This window comes from Podarcis pityusensis (genome assembly GCF_964106645.2).
Source record: "Podarcis pityusensis genome assembly, chromosome: 10".
NCBI lineage: Eukaryota > Metazoa > Chordata > Lepidosauria > Squamata > Lacertidae > Podarcis > Podarcis pityusensis.
In genome coordinates this window covers 58,369,064-58,388,567 of record NC_138035.1, presented here as the reverse complement: position 1 = coordinate 58,388,567, position 19,504 = coordinate 58,369,064, and the positions used below count along the sequence as shown (strand labels likewise).

At 44.8% G+C, this 19,504-nt stretch overlaps 1 protein-coding gene across 13 annotated transcripts in view; it reads left to right on the top strand.

Annotated features, from left to right (window-relative positions):
- Nucleotides 1-19,504, top strand: part of CADPS2 (calcium dependent secretion activator 2) — a 370,823-nt gene that overhangs the window by 221,818 nt on the left and 129,501 nt on the right. For all 13 annotated transcript variants that reach the window (XM_081023462.1, XM_081023461.1, XM_081023471.1 and 10 more), the window contains exons 9-12: nucleotides 5,847-5,913; nucleotides 13,625-13,733; nucleotides 14,007-14,207; nucleotides 19,079-19,215. In XM_081023462.1, coding sequence (XP_080879588.1) covers nucleotides 5,847-5,913; nucleotides 13,625-13,733; nucleotides 14,007-14,207; nucleotides 19,079-19,215 — 514 coding nt within the window. The remainder of the gene's footprint in view (nucleotides 1-5,846; nucleotides 5,914-13,624; nucleotides 13,734-14,006; nucleotides 14,208-19,078; nucleotides 19,216-19,504) is intronic.

Sequence of the window (19,504 nt, the reverse complement as noted above, 5' to 3'; positions counted from 1 at the left end):
GTAGGGGGTTATTTAATTTCCCCCTTTGCATTGTTGTAACCAATAAGGAAGCATGGGAAGAAGCAAAGCTTTTCTTGAAACCTGGTGAAGAATTCCAGAATTGGGGAAGCGTACTGACCAAGCCTGCAATCTTATAACATACTTGAATTCAGTGGGACTTACTTCAGAGTAGGCATGTTTGTGATTACACTGTAAATCAATGTGAATTTCAGGAGGATTTGTGCATTTAGAAATGCGTGCAAACATTTTGGGGAGCTTGTAGTCAAAGTTTGACGAGCTTAAATGGATCGTAGAAGACAGGGAAGTTGCAGGCCTTGAAAGTATATGTGGAGAGGGTTGCAGTCTGCAAAATCTAGCTTCTTCGCTAGTTTCCACACCCTCCATTATACCCTAACTGCCACCACCACACAATCCCCAACATCTCCATATTCAACAAACAGAAGGCGTTCTACATGTATACAGATGTACAGTGGTACCTCGGGTTAAGTACTTAATTCGTTCTGGAGGTCCGTACTTAACCTGAAACTGTTCTTAACCTGAAGCACCAATTTAGCTAATGGGGCCTCCTGCTGCTGCCGCGCCGCTGGAGCATGATTTCTGTTCTCATCCTGAAGCAAAGTTCTTAACCTGAAGCACTATTTCTGGGTTAGCGGAGTCTGTAACCTGAAGCGTATGTAACCTGAAACGTATGTAACCCAAGGTACCACTGTACCTGGGTAAAGAGCAGCCATTTTGTATTGTTTGCTTTAAAATACAGGGATGTGCGCATAACGTTGCATGTGGTGGTGTGTTCTTCTGTATATACCTTCCCTGCAGGAAAAGGTAACAGCATTTTCAAAGTTTTTGACAATGGAGGAAGAGGGAGTGGGAGAGCAGCCAGCAGAGACTTTGGAGAGTTTGGGAGAGCCTCCTCCAAGAACTCGACGATCACTTCGCACTCAAGAGCAGAGAATGCAGAGAAGTGTGGCTCCTGGAACTTCCAGTAGGCTCTCAGGATGTTGTTGGGGACGGAAGAGGAGGGAATCAGTTTAGGCAACATCTCCCTTGCGTGGAGACATGGGTTCTTTGCCTTGCACCCAGATGACTGAATAAAACCCATAAATACGAACTTTCTTGTTCTTCTTGCCTTTGATGCTACCGGCAGGAAGGAGAGGATTAGCCATGCCTGACATCAAGTGTGTTTCATACACTTTGATGTAGCCGCAGGCTCCAGGTATAGCTAGAGGGGAGAGGTAATGTTTGGGATATCAGCCACCTGTGAGGGTCAATGCCAGTCACCTGTGTTAACCATGCGATGTGCCCTGCCTGGGGCTATAAAGGTTGGGTGCGGACCAGCCAACTCCTTGCTGTGGAGTCTGCCCCATGGAATGCTGGGTGCAGGGGCAAGGAGGGAGCCATTGGACCTTTGTTATAAGTTTGTACAGTGGACGCTCGGGTTGCAAACATTATCTGTGTGGGTTGCATGTTTGCAACCCACAGTATTCGCAACCCGCAGCGGCGCATTCGCACACACGTGGCTTGCGATTCGGCACTTCTGCACATGCACAAAGCGTGATTTAGCGCTTCTGCGCATGCGCGATCACCGAAACCCAGAAGTAACCCGTGCCGCTACTTCCGGGTTTCGGCGGGTGCGTAACCCAAAAAAAACACAACCTGAAGTGGCTGTAACCCGAGGTATGACTGTACCCTTTTTTAAATAAGCCGTTAGACCTGATCACTCTGGCAGTTTGGGTACCTTTTTCTTTTTTTAAATAAATTTATTTAAATTTTCAGATTTACAAACAGTCATCAAGCTGACAAATAAAACAATTTCTATAAGTTCCCTTGGGCTTCCCTCCTCCCCTTTTGTGGGTCCTTATGTTAACTTTTTCTCCTGCACCTTCTCTGTTAATCCAATTCTATTAATTCTCCAATAAAACCATAGCCCACCTTTTAACTTACAAGCTTCATTCCAATCCTACTAATAATTTTAATTGTTTACAATGAATGTTTTAGGGAAATTAGATATTTTCCCCATTCCTTATTGAAATTGTAGCCTTCCTGATTCCTATTTCTTCCGCTCAGTTTTACCATTTCTGTATGGTCTGTCAGTTTAATCTGCCATTCTTCTCTGGTAGGGACTGTGCCTTCTTTCCATCTCTGGGCTAATAGTGTCCGGGCAGCAGTAGTCGCATACATGAAAAGTCTCTTCTGGTCGCTTGGAATTTCAGCACCTACAATTCCCAAAAAAAAAAAAAAAAAAAAAAAAATGGCTTCTGGGTTGTTGTTTTTAGAAAAGGTTATTTTAAACATTTTTTTTTCAATTCATTGTATATCATCTCCCAAAATTATTTTACTACTTTACAAGTCCACCACATATGATAGAAGGTGCCTTGGCTCCTTTCTTTGGAATTCCTCCATATCCGAACTCCTGTGAACCCTCTGCCGGCTCTGCAGGGATATTTCAATTGGCGTAGTTGGCAGGATATTTCAGGGCAGTCACCTTGTGAAGCTGAACGGATGAAGATGCAAGACAGGTAACAGGAGGAACCTTTTCCCACAATGCATCTTTGCTACCTTGAGATGGTGTGATGGCCCCCAGCGCAGGCAACTAGCTTTAGAATGGGCTTCAATAAATCAATGAAGGACGAGGCTGTCACTGGAAGTTACCGTATTTTTCGCCCCATAGGATGCACTTTTTCCCCTCTAAAAATGAAGGGGAAATGTGTGTGCGTCCTATGGGGCGAATGCAGGCTTTCGCTGAAGCCTGGAGAGTGAGAGGGGTCGGTGCGCACCGATGCCTCTAGCTCTCCAGGCTTCAGGAAGCTATCCGCAAGCCTTGCAAGCCCGGCAGGAGTTCCCCCGGGCTTACAAGGCTTGCGGGCAGCAGCCTGCAGCCCGAAGCATGGGCCGCCCTCCGGAGGGTGCTCCCTGCTTTGGGCGGGTGTCCGCAAGCCTTGCGCGCCCGGAGGGAGGTCCCGCCGGGCGCGCGAGGCTTGGGGCTGCAGCCTGCCGCCCGAAGCACGGGGTGCCCTCTGGAGGGCGCCCCGTGCTTCGGGCAGGTGTCCGCAAGCCTTGCGCACCCGGCGGGTGTGCACAAGGCTTGGGGCTGCAGCCGCGGCTGGGGGGGGGAAATAATTTTTTTTTATTCATTTCCCCCCAAAAAACCGAGGTGCGTCCTATGGGCCGGTGCACCCTATAGGACGAAAAATACGGTAGATTTCTTCCTATCCGAGATGGTGTGCCTCAGAGGACTCAAATCATGTGTATGAGAGGAATGTTGTGGTTATGTCCCACTTGTGCGCTTCCTAACAGCATTTGGTTGACCACTGGGGGAGATGGAATACTGAACTAAGATAGATTTTTTTATCCAGTCCAAAAGGTCTTTACTTATATTCTTTTCTTTTTAAAAATAAATTTTATTTTCAGTTTACAAATACACACCTTCCAATCACATACTTCCAATGCAAATACATATCAGACTACCCTTCCTCCCATTTTGTGGTTTCTTCTCTTACTTAAATTTTTAACACCGCCTTTTCCACCTTACTCCATTTTTTAATTCTCTACAATTAAGCTTAATAATTATTTTAACTGCTTGGTTTAAATTAGCCCTACTAATGTACTTAATTGCACAAATGATTTTTCAGATATTCCACAAATGTTCCCCACACCTTGATAATCCCCCCCCCCCTTGGTTTCTTACCACACCCATTAATTTTGCCATTTCGGCATAATCCATCAATTTCATCAGCCACTCTTCCTTAGTTGGAACAGCATCCTCTTTCCTCCTCTGGGCAAATACCATTCTGGCTGCAGTTGTAGCATACATAAACCAATTTCTAAGGGCCTTCAGAATTTCTGTGTTCACTATCCCTAAAAGAAACGCTTTGATTTTTTACTAACAGTTATTTTAAACATTTTCTTCAACTCATTGCAAATCATTTCCCAGAAAGTGTTGGTTCTCTTACAGGACCACCACATATGGTAGAAAGTGCCTTCTTTTTCTTTACATTTCCAACACAGATTTGATTTTGATTTATACATTTTTGCAAGTCTGCTAGGAGATAAATACCATCTATATATCATTTTCATATATTTCTCTTTCAATGTATAACATGCTGTGAATTTCAAATCTACAATTCATAGTTTCTCCCATGCAGCCATTTCAATATTGTGACCAGTATCTCTTGCCCAGTGGATCATCACAGATTTCACCTGCTCCTTTGCCAGAGCTCTTCCCTAGCATATGCCCAGGAAAGTGTTTTGAGTTGTGATAAGGAAAAAGCTCTTCTGCATTCTGCTCAGCGTGCTTTTCCTTTCACCGCAAACATCTCAATAATGCTAATATAAGGAATAAAGGGCAGGTTTTCAGAGCAAATGGTCTTCCGGGCAGGCTATAGCTCCTTTGCCGCTTCCTTTTTTTGAAAGCCAGCAAAATCCTGCCTTTCATCTTGAGTAGCAAGAGTATGAGACTTTCTGACCCAGCTGAGACATTAAGGTAGTTCAGTAGTAATCCTATTTGCATTGGGTCTGCTTTGTGTACGGGAATGGTCATGTCATTATACCATTGTAAACACTGCAGCCTGAGTGTGTGTGTTTGGAATATTGGCCTGCACACAGACACACTTTCTTCTGTGCAAGCGTGAATGAAGAGAATGAATCACGGCACGCAATTTGTATTTCTGTAGGTGATTTGTTCTTCGAAGCGTCTGAGTGCAAAGAGGTGGCAGCCTTTTAGGGGTGTAAGAAAGTACAGAATCCACCTGGACCATACTCTCCTCTCTCCATGCCTCTTTAGATGGAAAAACTTGGTGCACATCTTACGTCAAGCTTAACACAACACAAGCTTCTCTTTGAGTGACAATACAGGATCTTTTTCAAAAACAAGCAGGGTTGCTTTGCGTTTAATATTTACAGGAAGGTTCTTAAGACTGGGGTGGGGCACAGCTAACCTGTGGCCTCCAGATGTTGCTGTACTCCCCAGGGAATTATTATTTTTTGGGTCTTTGAAGCATTTTATCAGCGTAAACTTTCTTATCAAACTGCTGTTTTCCCTTGTGTAATTAACTACATCTTGACATACAAAATGTTACAAATACATCGAGTGTTCTTCTAGTGTTTAGAAGAGGCACCATCATGAGTAAAATTTTGATGGAGAATAGAAACCTACTGTTATAATAAACAGCAGATGAATTGCAGAAAACTAGAGTCGGCAATGCAGACAAACAGCCTGTGCAGTGGTACCTCGGGTTACAGACGCTTCAGGTTACAGACTCCGCTAACCCAGAAATAGTACCTCGGGTTAAGAACTTTGCTTCAGGATGAGAACAGAAATTGCGCAGCGGCAGCAGGAGGCCCCATTAGCTAAAGTGGTACCTCAGGTTAAGAACAGTTTCAGGTTAAGAACAGACCTCCAGAACGAATTAAGTTCTTAACCCGAGGTACCACTGTAGTTTGGCACGCAGAGGTCTGCTTCACATAGTAGGATTTTAACCAACGTCCTGAAGGCTGACCACACTGAAGTCACAGTGGTGAGCCAAGAACTCACCAGTTTAAAATTTGCCTCACCGATAAACTTAACAAGGTAATGTTCAGCAAATCTTAACCCCATGGGAGACAATACTGACTTGCTTTACAAGATTGTTGAAAATGAGTAATATAATATCTGTATCATACTTGAGTTGAAAATAGAATTGTAAGCATATGACGCAGAAAATTACACAGGAATTTTAAGGGCAGGTGGATAGAGGGTAAAACAAAAAATCAAGTCCTTAAAAGGAGCTCAAATAGTGTTGCTAGTATGCCACTGAGAGTCATTTTAGTGTAACATTTTAAATTATGATATATATTTTTTTACTTGGCAGGTATTTGTATGCACTTGGGCAGAAGGTTTGGAAAAGGTGGAAAAAGCGCTACTTCGTTCTTGTACAGGTTTGTAATGTTTGTTACCTGTTCAATATGGATAGTAGTATTGCCAAGAACATTGGTGGAGCAATAAAACTTCATTGTATGTAACAGCTCCAGTGTTGCAGATAAAATCGCTCAGATTTGGGAAGAAGTAGACTCCACCGTGGGAGCAGGGCCGGGGTGGGAGAGTCCTAGAGACCTGTCTAGTCAAGTTGTGTGGGATCAATTCCAATCTGTTACCTCCGAGGATGTGGACAGGCTGCTTGGACGAGTGAAGCCAACCACCTGTCTCCTGGATCCTTGCCCATCCTGGCTTATAAAAGCTAGCTGGGAAGAACTGGGCGATGGGCTTCGTGGGGTGGTGAATGCTTCCCTCCGTGAGGGAGCCTTCCCAGACCCACTGAAAGAGGCGGTTATTAAACCGCTTCTTAAAAAACCATCTTTAGATGCAGCCACGATGGCCAACTATCGCCCAGTCTCAAATCTTCCATTCTTGGGCAAGGTGATTGAGCGAGTGGTTGCTGAACAACTCCAGGCACGCCTGGAAGAAGCGGACCATTTGGATCCCTTCCAGTCGGGATTCAGGCCTCATCATGGGACTGAAACTGCCTTGGTCGCACTGGTTGATGATCTCCGGCGGGCTAGGGACAAAGGTGAGAGCTGTTTCCTAGTTCTGCTGGATCTCTCAGCGGCGTTTGATACCATCGACCATAACATCCTTCTGGACCGTCTTGAGGGGCTGGGAGCTGGGGGCACTGTCATACAGTGGTTCTGCTCCTTCCTCCTGGGCCGTGTTCAGAAAGTGGTGGTGGGGGATGAGTGTTCAGACCCCTGGGCTCTCACTTGTGGGGTGCATCAGGGTTCTGTCCTCTCCCCCATGCTTTTCAACATTTACATGCAGCTGCTGGGAGAGATCATCAGGAGGTTTGGGCTGGGTGTTCATCAGTATGCAGATGATACCTAGCTCTACCTCTCTTTTAAATCAGAACCAGTGAAGGCGGTGAAGGTCCTGTGTGAGTGTCTGGAGGCGGTTGGAGGATGGATGGCGGCTAACAGATTGAGGTTGAATCCTGACAAGACAGAAGTACTGTTTCTGGGGGACAGGAGGCGGGCAGGTATGGAGGATTCCCTGGTCCTGAATGGGGTAACTGTGCCCCTGAAAGACCAGGTGCGCAACCTGGGAGTCATTTTGGACTCACAGCTGTCCATGGAGGCACAGGTCAAATCTGTGTCCAGGGCAGCTGTTTACCAGCTCCCTCTGGTACGTAGGCTGAGACCCTATCTGCCTGCGGACTGTCTCGCCACAGTGGTGCATGCTCTGGTTATCTCCCGCTTGGACTACTGCAATGCGCTCTACGTGGGGCTACCTTTGAAGGTGACTCGGAAACTACAACTAATCCAGAATGCGGCAGCTAGACTGGTGACTGGGGGCGGCCGCCGAGACCATATAACACCGGTCTTGAAAGACCTACATTGGCTCCCAGTACATTTCCGAGCACAATTCAAAGTGTTGGTGTTGACCTTTAAAGCCCTAAACGGCCTCGGTCCAGTATACCTGAAGGAGCGTCTCCACCCCCATCATTCTGCCCGGACGCTGAGGTCCAGCGCCGAGGGCCTTCTGGCGGTTCCCTCATTGCGAGAAGCAAAGCTACAGGGAACCAGGCAGAGGTAGTGGCGCCCGCCTGGTGGAACGCCCTCCCACGAGATGTCAAAGCGATAAACAACTACCTGACATTCAGAAGACATCTTAAGGCAGCCCTGTTCAGGGAAGTTTTTAACGTGTGATATTTTAGTGTATTTTTGGTTTCTATGGAAGCCGCCCAGAGTGGCTGGGGAGGCCCAGCCAGATGGGCAGGGTATAAATAATAAATTATTATTATTATTATTATTATTATTATTAAAGCTGCATATGTGATTGTTTTTAGTTTTGCAGTTGAGAAATGTAAAATTTAGCCCATAGAACTGCTTCTGATTTCTTAAAACCGGGTTTCACCAAAACCTTTGCCATTTACATCACTTTTTCAAGTGGCCCCGGGATCATGTATGCAAGGAGTATACAACATCAAGCCCTTCAGATGTCTGGGACTACAGATCCCATAATCCCTCTCCATTGGCTGTTCAGACAAGGGCTGATGGGAGATGTAGTCCAAAACACCTGGAGGGCACCACATTTGCTACCCTGAAGCATTTGTGGTTTGGATCATGGATTCCTATTAGAGCCTGCCTACCACATCTTCCCAAGTCAGTCCTAAGAGAGCAATTCCACAGTTAGTTATAGGCACATGGTACACTGAGAGCAGAACCCAATAAAGTCTCCAATAGGCCCAGCCAGGGTCATCTTCTGTGGGCCATTGCAGGAGTTTTCAAACTATTGGCCATGTGAACCAGTTTAGGTAATGCATTCATTGACTCATTGCATACAAAAATAGCTATAATGCAAATAGTTATCAAAGAAGTGTACAGGTTGCTCAGCTGGCATTTTGCATGAGGAGTCCCATACATTAATTTGGGGCACACAGGGTGAAATAGGCACCAACAATCCATGTTCAGCCTCGAATTTCCAGGGTTTTGTTATAGGGACTTGAAGGTCATGCAGTTAAACCAGCTCCAACATTTCATAAGTGAGGCCCGAGAAGAACAATCAGAGTGACTTGCAGGGGAAAAGGCAAAGGAAGGGGTGGGCAGGACCCTAATACAGCCTGCTAGAGGTGTGGTGCTGGTTCTCCTTCGCAAGCTGGTGGATGCAAACTCTGGGGTGGCTACAGCCACATTGCCAGATCTCATGGTTGTGGCACCAGGGCTCCTCCAGAGTGTCTTTACCCTACAGGCAAATGGGCCTGGCCATTGTATACTGGAGCTCTGAGGGCACAGCTCTGGGGCTCCCTAGGTCCCCTTGCCCTTTGGGTTTATGGGCTATGTCAAGAAAGGAAGCCCTAGTGCAGGTGTGGGGTACCTGTGTTGCTCCAGATGTGCTCAAACTCTTAACCCCCACCTGCCCCAGAACAGCTGAACGGTCAGGGAAGATGAGATTGGGAGTCCAACAATATCTGGAGGACCACAAGCCAGTGTGGTGTAGTGGTTAAGAGCGGTAGTCTCGTAATCTGGGGAACCGGGTTCGCGTCTCCACTCCTCCATATGCAGCTGCTGGGTAACCTTGGGCTAGTCACACTTCTCTGAAGTCTCTCAGCCCCATTCACCTCACAGAGTGTTTGTTGTGGGGGAGGAAGGAAAAGGAGAATATTAGCCGCTTTGAGACTCCTTCGGGTAGTGATAAAGCAAGATATCAAATCCAAACTACTACTACTACTACTACTACTACTACTCTTCTTCTTCTTCTTCTTCTTCTTCTTCTTCTTCTTCTTCTTCTTCTTCTTCTTCTTCTCCTTCTTCTCCTTCTTCTCCTCCTCCTCCTCCTCCTCCTCCTCCTCCTCCAGAGTCCAACAGGGCTTCTCCAGAGCTCTCAGGATATGGAGCAGGGCTTTTTCAGAGTCCCTTGCCCAGTACCCACAATAAATTTGGGGTTAAAGGAAGGGAAGGGTAGTTTTGTGCCCCTCCTCTTTGACATGAGGCAGAACATTCTCTCTGCTTGTTCTCAGCCTCAGGTTTGTGTGGAGAAGGATTAAAAAAAAGAGCAGTATGCGCGTGTCGGAAGATTTACAGGCAGTAACCTCCATATTGAGCCATTATGAGTGTGGCTTTGTTTTCAGTACATGAGAAAAACTTCGCAGGAAGATGCAATGCTTGGTTGTCTAAAGACACTGCTGTTCAATTACTGCAGCAGACTGTAGGGCTTTGTTCATTGATATAAGCTTATACAGGCCACTTGCAGCTCTATTGACAGTATAGGTAAAGCACACAGTGGCGAGGGATGAGCATTGTGATATTATTGATCCTTCATTGATACGCTTAGCAATTGCTTCACAACTTCTGTTGGGGCTGGTGCATTTCAATATTGTGCGGGTTGTTTCTTTTTTCATACCCACTCAAATTTAGTGCCACGGTGTCCGAGAAAACTGTTGTTTGAATTCGTTTGCTGTAATTTTGGCCGTTGGGACGCCTGAAGTCTCCCTTGCCCACGAATATTTACTTGGTTATCTCAGTTACGTGAGCTGCCCTGCAGTTTCTGACAGACACAGATCAATAGAATTATGCCTAAGGACTGTAGCATTTATGCATGCTTAGTTTAGCTTATCCCAAGTAATTCATCAGCGGATGTTCTAAATCAGTATCTCATACTGGTCTTTGCCTCAGATAAGATGTGATCATGAGTCTCTTTCCACTTACTAGTTGCTAAAATCAATATATTATCCTCCCCCCTCCCAGCATGCCATGTGATAATTCTTGTGAATGCCTAACACAACTACAATAATTTGCAAGGACTTTTTATCTCTTTTTACATTGTCAAGCAGGGGCACCAGCCCCCAAATATTTTTGAGGTAGGGGCCAGGCCCCGAAACATCCAAAAAGCACAGAAGCAAAGTGTGGAGCCAAGCACAGCATGGCTCCAGTGATCTGCTACTCTTCCTGCTATGGAAGGAAATAATAATAATAATAATAATAATAATAATAATAATAATAATAAATCATTTATACCCCACCCACCTGGCTGGGCCTCCCCAGCCACTTTGGGCAGCTCCCAACAGAACATTAAAAACATGATAAAACATCAAACATTAAAAACTTTCCTAAACAGGGCTGCCTTCAGATGTTTCCTAAAAGTCAGATAGTTGTTTATATCCTTGACATCTGCTGGGAGGGCGTTCCAAAGGGTGGGCTCCACTATTGAGAAGGCCCTCTGCCTGGTTCCCTGTCACCTCACTTCTCACAGGGAGGGAACTGCCAGAAGGTCCTTGGAGCTGTACCTCAGTGTCCGGGCTGAACGATGGGGGTGGAGATGCTCCTTCAGGTATGCGGGGCCGAGGTGGTTGAAGCAGCCTCTCACCGGTGGTGGCGTCAGGAGGAATTGCCCACCGTTGAAGCTGCACAGCTGCAGCATTCAGCTCTGCCCCGCCTCCTCTTGACAGACTGCACAGGACATCAATGTCACATCGCCATCACAAGCCGGTGCCTCTGCCCACAACACAAATTCCAGTTGCTACAAGTGGGTCCTAGAACAAAACCTTCCAATATTTCCCCAGCCCCCCTGGCAGGAAGGATCTTGTTTAGGGTGCTAGCCAGCCAACCCATGCTTCCCTCCAAAATACTTTAAGCAGTTTGGGGCTGAAGTTGATTAACTACACCCACACACACACACACCAATAATCTAGCTTTCGGTTTTGTTTTGAACCGCGTTCCTTCTGCTTTCTGATTCTGAGGTTGTCTCCAGAAAGGACCATCTTGTCCCCATGAAAGATCTGCCCTTGCATCTCCACATGCCCCCTCACTCACTCAGCTGCTCATCCTACTTTCCTCCACCTGCAGTCTGATATGAAGTGCGCAAGTCTGTTCCACCACTTCATTCTGCTGCATGAATAGGGCAGATGCAGAAGGACTCCAGGAAACAATACAAAGTGATGGGCATTTTGTTTCTGCTTTCATATCTTTTGCACTGTTGACACTTCAGGAGTTGTACAAAATCGGAACATTTTTTATTTCACCTCCGTGCAGCAGCATTTATCAAGAGGTTGATGAACTGTTGGGCTGCATAGTGAATAACACCATTAAGGGAACTAAGAAAAGCAACGTGCATCCGGTAGCACCACACTGTTGAATTAGCTCAGCAACCTCTTGCCTGATAGTGACAATCACTTTCCATTTTACGTCCCCTACTGGCAGATGATGCAACTGCTGGTTTTCTCAGCAAACACACAAGACTGGAGGCCCCATAATTTCCTAGTTGCATTTCCTGATTGCTGGGAAAATGCACAAAGTCAATCTGTATGTTCAGGAGGCATGTTTTGCCCTGGCATATCTGTAATGGAGCACATGCTTTGTAAGGATAAGGTTCCAGGTTCAACTCCTGGCATGCCCACCTAAAGGACTTCTCTCCTGCTTGGCAGCTTCATACATAGTGGAAAGCAGCACAATCTAGAAAGGGTTTATGGGTGGGGGTGCATGGAATGGTGATCTCAGCTGGAACTCAACATTTGTCATGGACTGGTTGGACGCAGAGGAGTGGTGGGAGGAACCAGCTGAGGAACCACGCAGGGAAGACGTTTCAGAGCCTGGGAACTGGTGGTGGGACAACAATGAGTGGTCAGAGGGAGAAGGCCAGGAAGAGGAGGTGTTGGAAGCTGAAGAGCTATCAGGGCTTAGTGAGCTGGGAGAGTCTGAGAGAAGTCAAGAATCAGAGGGCGAAGCTGAATCAGGTAAGTGAGGTCAAGAGATGAGTCAGGCTGGTGAAGAGTCTTAGGTGTTTTCCCCTTTTGCTGAGACAAGCTCTCCTCTCCCAGAACCAGAAGAGGGGTAAAAAGGGCGAAGGAGAGGTTGGATGCATGAAGGCACTGTCTCCAGGAAAAGCCCTGGAGAGGAGAGGACTTAGACTGCTGTGAGGAGGTAGGGACTTTCAGTCTTAGCAACTGATTTTCACAAAGTAATACCACCAGGAATGAGTTGCTGTGTTCATGAGGCCTGACACTCAGCCAAGTCTGTGGAGATCCCATTTTTGCTAATGAGGAGTTAACTCCAACTTTGAGCTGTGTGATTACTGACCAACACACTCCTGTGACATGATCATTTTCCAAAGTTGCTGTTCTGTAGGTGGTGGTAGTTGTAGTTCTTTACACACTTATTTTTCTTAGCTTTTCACAGAGGAACACCCTTTTTCTCTCAGCCTCAGCCCACGCCCTCCCATTTATAGCTAATGGTGATAAGTCACTTCCTTGCCATACCTGGCAAATAAATATCTTCTCTCAGTTCACCCCCACCCCACCAGATAAAATGAGAAGTCCATCTCCCCAAAGACAAGAAACAGTTATACGGCACATGTTAGCAGAAAGAGGAGGACAACACGGGTGACCATCTCACAGATCAGAGTGGCCCAATTTTTGTCATTGTAAAAAATGGGTATTTCTTTAAATATTACTTCGGCTCATTCAAAATTCATCCTTTTTATTTATAAAATTAAATCAATTTGATATCACTACAATCTTAATATTGCAAAGAGATCGGTAGCATTATCTATTATCCCCAGTGCCAAAATGCATTTGTCATTGAAAGACTAAACCGTAGCTTTGCTCTGATGCGTTGAGTCCATTTCAGGCTGTCCGTGTGAAAGTAATAGGACATCTTCATGATAGCCATCTTCAAATATTTCAAGGGCTGTCATATGGAGGATGGAGAAAGCTTGTTTTCTTCTGCTACGGGGGCTAGGACCCAAGCCAATGGATTCCAGTTGCAAGAAGGGAGATTCCAACTAAACGTCGGGGGGGGGGGAACCTTTCTGACACTAAGATCTGTTTGACAGTGGAACAGACTCCCACGAGAGGTGGTGGACTCTCCTTCCTTGGAGGTTTTTAAGCAGAGGTTGGATGGCCATCTGTCATGGAGGCTTTGGTTGAGGTGCCTGCATTGCAGGGGTTGGACTGAAAGACTCTTGGGGTCCCTTCCAACTCTACAATTGGAAGAGTCTATTGCTTCTCAGCTATGTGGAAAGTGATTTGTAACTAGATAAGCAGTGGGTAGCTTATCTGCAACACACCAAGGAGTTGGTTGCTGTATCTTACCAGTCTTCTGCAAATTGCAGTACAATACGATGTAATGAACTGTATCCAATCCAACTTCTTTTTAAACTCAGGTTAGCCAGTACACATTTGCAATGTGCAGCTACAGAGAGAAGAAATCTGAGCCCCAGGAGTTAATGCAGCTTGAAGGATACACTGTGGACTATACAGCGCCTCATGCCGGTATTTTGCTGTGTGATGCTTATTTGTTATTTATTCAACTGTTCTTGCAAATGATCTCATGTAGCTAAACAAAAACAAAAATTCTTCAATTGCAAAGTAAAACTAGCTAAGGGTCACAGAAAGAGGGGCAGGCAGGAGAAGCTTTCTGTAAAGCCCCTAAGTAGCAAATATTTGTGGCATTCTGTGGCCTGGTTCCTTTTTATGTTCCAACCTTGATCATATTGGAATGAAAGTCATATTGGAATCGGAGACTAAGACTGATTGATTTTGCAGGTCTCCAGGGTGGTCAGATGTTCTTTAATGCAGTCAAAGAAGGCGACACGGTGATATTTGCCAGTGATGACGAGCAAGATAGAATCCTCTGGGTTCAGGCAATCTATAGAGCAACAGGTCAGTCCTATAAGCCCATTCCTGCAAGCCAAGCCCAGAAGATGAACCCAAAAGGAAGCAACATGCAGGCAGATATGTTGCAGAGTAAGTTTGTTTTGTTTTTGTTTTTTACTTTTAGGACTTCATTACTGTCATTAATCAGTATTGGAACTTGATTTTTCCCGACAGCTTGTGTCATGAAATGCCTGATTGCTACTCATTACCACGGTTGCGCTACCTTTGAAAATGTACAGCTGATACTTTTAGAGCTCAAATGCAGATTTCCATGGAAACAGTATTTCCTTAAATAAATAAATAAAAAGTGTTGTGGTGAGGGTTGTGGTTGGTTTTTTTCCCAGTGGTTCTATATTGTAATGCATATTTTTGATCTGGGACTTTGCATTGCTCAGCAGCTGTGCAACATCTGCACAAAGGCAGCGGCTGAAGCGATGGCAAAAAGCTCCCAGCCAGAACTGCATCTGAGGATGATTGAGGGTCTGGAAACTAAGCCTTATGAGGAGTGTTTGAGGGAATGGAGTATGTTTAGCCTGGTAAAGAGGCGACTGAGAGGAGATAATGATATCTAAAGGGCTGTCATGTGGAGCTTGTTTTCTCCTGCTCTGGAGGCTAGGACCCGAACCAATGGATTCAAGTTGCAAGGAAGGAAATTCTGATTCAACACCAGGAAGAACTTTCTGATAGTAAGAACTGTTCAGCAGTGGAACCAGGCTCCCTCGGAAGTTGATGGGCTGTCCTTCCTTGGAGGTTTTTAAGCAGAAGTTGGATGGCCACCTGTCATGGATGCTTTAGTTGAGATTGCAGAGGGTTGGACTAGATGATCCTTGGCTCCCCTTCCAACTCTACAGTTCTATGATTGCAAATAACCCTTTTGCCAGGGAGAGAACCAGAGAGGAAAGCAAAAGCTGCCATTCCATCCACAACAGCACCCTTGTCCTAGTGTCCGTCTGAGATGACCTCCTTTCTTTTGGGGATTGTAATGGTGACAATAAATTTGAAATGGAAAAGCAATGCTCCTTGGGATTGGATGATAGGTGTCAGGAGTGCGTGCAGGAGCCAGGCCCTGTGACTAGTAAGTCTTTGCAGAACTGGGGCTTTCCTAAGTTTGTTCTGAAGAGGCAAGGCGTAGCCACACAGTTGAGGCCGATTGGTAACTCCCAGCACCTGGTGGCAAGAGCCGGGAAGGGATATAAGGTCAGCATTTCCCTTTGGCTCTTTGCCACAGCAACACATTTCCTGCCTTGCTGCGTTTGGCTCCTTTGCTCCTTGGACTCTTGACTTTGTGACTCCTTCCTTCTTGATCCTCGGACCCTTGGCTTCGTGACTCCCGGCTCTCTGACCCTCGGACTCTTGGCTTCCTGACTCCTGGCTTCTGGACTCCCGTTCCTGCTCCCACCCCGCTATCTTGCCCCCAGTCCTGGCATCCCCAGCCAGGACTTTGACCGCCCGTGAACCAGAACCATGACAATAGGCCTCTTTCTCCATTAACCCACATCCTTAACGATACAGCCAGTGTGAAAGATAGGAGATATGTTTGTGATGGGACCCTTGTCATGTCCGTGTCAGGGACTGGGCAGAGGATGAATAGTGGAGACCGTCTCCCCCTCCTAAACTTTCCAGAGAAGAGGAAGACAGTATAAATTTACAACAGTGGCTTGAGGAGGTCACGGCTCAGAGGTAGATGAAGAGCAACGTTGGGAAATAATGGGAGAGGAGGAGGCAGAGCCAGAGCAGCTGGCTGACAGACCCTTTTCTCCCAGAATCCGGCAAGCATTGAAAGTAAGGGCTCGTAGGCAAATGGCCCTCAGCAGCCACCGAAAGGTGGGTGGTGCTGTTGATGATTGAGAAGAGAAGGGGGTGGCAATGCCATTACTCCAAGTGGCTGCTTTTCTAAGCCTCTCTGTGTGAATATTGAATGAAAGACATTGGTAAGAGCTTCCTTGTCTGTATTTCTGGCAGCCTACCATGGAGGGATCGGATTCCCTGATGCCTGGCAGTCCTTGACAAATATCCCCTTCTGCTTCCATTCCCTTATGTAGCGAGCCATAGAGATCAGGACCAAAGGGGCTCTGTAAAGTGACATTGTTAAGATTCCGCAGGTTTAGCATAAAAGGGTTTTGAAGCTGGCTGTGGTCTTCTGGGATAAAATTATGGGAAGAGTCATTCACACCCGGGAGTGCAGTACAGTAGCCAAACGCCTGGTATTGCAAGAACCAAAGGTATCACTTAGCAGTTATTGACCTCCAGGATCCCTGTCAGTGGTTGATATCTCATAAAGTTACCTCCTACACTTACTCATCTTTCAGTCCAAGCTGCTACTTCATGGTTTATTACAAGGGATGGTAGAGCAGGCATAGGCAAACTCGGCCAGTGGTCAGGGGTGATAGGAACTGTAGTCTCAAAACATCTGGAGGGCCAAGTTTGCCCGTGGTAGAGTCAAGCAGACAGCCCCTCTCACTCTTGCTGGTTTTCCATTGTTAAGAGTGTCAGCAGCTGATGGGATTGTTTGGTGGGTGATCCTCTGCTCCATTTCCATCACCAAGACCACTGAGAGAAATAAAAAGTGGGTTATTAAAAAAATAGTCTGTTATCTATCATAAAAACATACAGACACCATGCAAGTTACAGCTTTTGTTGAACAATGCCCATTGCGACCCCTGACTGTGGATTGGGTGCTTTTTCTTCTCCTTAGGAAATGATTCCTATTATATTTATTCTTGCTATATTTATTCAGCTTAACCTCATTTTATCGTATTAGTCATAGGCTGCCACAACAACGTGGAATCAATTTAGGTTGATGTAACTGCATTACATATGCAGGGGACCATATTAACAAGGAGTTGATGCCTTCATTGTGCTGCATCAATACATTTCCCAAAAGATACATAAACTAATTTTCATTTTTCTGTTTTTGAAAGACTATATAGTGAAAAGAATGGTATTGAAAGACCAAGGCTACGAATGCTTTGGAAATTTCTGTCTTGAGCTCTTATGCATGAGAAACAAAAGACAAAACCATCCTTTTCTGAGCCATCGGATAATAGTTGCTTAATTTTATGCAATGAACAATACTAAGAATTGTAAAAAAAATAAAAATCCTTCTTAGTATTGTTTGAAAATGAAGAGAGTTTTAGTAACAAGCTGTTCAAAATGTTTCATTAGTGCCATGTGATTTCAGGAAATAAAACGCCATGCAATTTAAGACCAATTCCTATTTTGTTTTTGTGTTTTTTATTATCTATTGTTGGTTAAGGCATGTAAATTATATACAAAGTGAACTCTGTTTGCCCTTGAACTAGTGGTGATCCCTTTGGGGTGTAATCTACCTTTCACTTATCTGTACGTTCATGTTATGACTTCAATGGGATTTAACTGTGCACAGGATTGCAGCTTAAACGGTGTTTAATCATTCATGGTGTTGCTTCGTAAATGCTAGAAAAATATACTACTGTTTCTGCAGATGATCCTCTCGTACCTTAAATCATCAATGTACTGTCACACTGTTTATTTGCTATATCCACCTTGGTGAAATCTGTCACATGGATGTGACTCTTGCTTTGACAATGCAGAGCCAAGTGATATGAATTAGTTTGTGCATCTTTTCGGGACGTGATGCTGCAGAACCTTCAGCTTGAATTAAATAATTCTTCCATCTGCAAATACAGCTGAAAGTTGGACTTGACATGGATCAATATGATCTGGGGCTAAATTTCTAAATGTGACTGATTATGTTAGCATCATGCCCACAGATCAATATGGAGTTTTATTATGAACCCAACTCTATAATTGGGTTTAATCAATAAACTTTTGTCTCCTTTTCTATAGAAATTTTAGGTTTGTACTATGCAGTTTTTTCAAAAGTACATTTAGGATGCATCTTTTCCAGTAACGAACATAAAAAGACCCATATTTGAAATTAAACAAACAAAGAGGGAGCGGAGACCTTATTGTAAGGGTTAAGTCAATTTTTTAGTTGATAGCAAACTATTCACCCCCAATGTTGTATATGGAATCCAAGTGAGCTAATGTGCTAATGCATAACTAGTCCTTTTGGTCACTGTAAGGCTTTTTCCGTCCATACTTGGTGGACAACTCGCATTCAGGATTTTGACAAAACATACCATTAATGAATGCAATCACCAGAGCTTGTCTTTTGACAAACCCGCGGGGTTCAAAGGCGTTGAAAGACGCAATCTGTGAGCAACAATAAGTCCGGATCTCTGGTTGAAATGCCATTTAAGATGGTACGTTGTCTATAATTTACACACACAAAAATTGCTCCCTGTTTTGTTACTCAATCCTGGAAGGTTGAAGGCACTCTTTCCCATTACTGCATTATATTTGTTTCATTAAAAGCCGCATGTAAAGAGGAAAAGGCTGGAAATGACCTCGTTCAAGCCTGTGTGTTCATTTCTGCTCCAGTTTGCCATTTGAGAAATGGCCTTGAAGCCATGTTTACTTGCTACTTTGGTCTTTGATGAGCATCTTTGTAATGCCCATAAGCTGAGACCTCCTCAAAACTTTATAGAGTGGGTGTTGTTGTTTTTTTAATGTACAAGATCTGTGTTCCTCAGTCTTGCACTTACTACCTTGTGAAAACAGGCACTCCATAAAGAAAGTCTGTTGTTCCAATATTTTGCAAGCTTTCTAGAAGTAGTTAGAGTAGACATTCTTTCTGAAAAATATCAGAATGGATTGTTCAGTCTGTCTCAGTCTATGTAGGGGTAATGTTTGTACTATACGAAAAGGGGACTGTCTGCTGCCTGTGTATCCATTGCTATGTTTAAACCGTTGCCGTTTGCTTAGATTTTATTGTGATAGGTATTTATCCAGGAGGGGTTTGGCGAGGCATGAAAGAGCAGATGAAACTTGAATGAGGCTGTTATTGAATTAAATTTAAAGCCTGTCTTAAAGCAGAATAATCTACATCCATACATTCATTCTCCTCCCTTGATCAGATGCAGATCGCGCTCAGAAACATGGCATGGATGAGTTTATTTCTGCTAATCCTTGCAAGTTTGACCATGCTGCACTCTTTAGAGTACTTCAGAGTAAGACCTTGGATCACCGATTGAATGATTCCTATTCTTGTTTGGTGAGTAAAAAGGCTGGAATAAAAGAAGTGGGGAGAGAGAGAAAAAGTGAGAAATAGTTGTTGCAAAGTGGTCTTTTCTTCCAGACTCATTTAATAACTGTGCGTGAGGTTGGGATAAAGGATTTCAATCGATTGGCTTCAAATTTGAAAATTATACACTTGAAGACTACTGCTGTGCCACTCAATAGAGAAGAGAATAGACTCAAACTGACTCTGAACCGTGGTTTATCAGCTCCTCTAGGGAGGGCTGAATAAAAACAGAAGGCTTTAATAAATATGGAACCCTCTG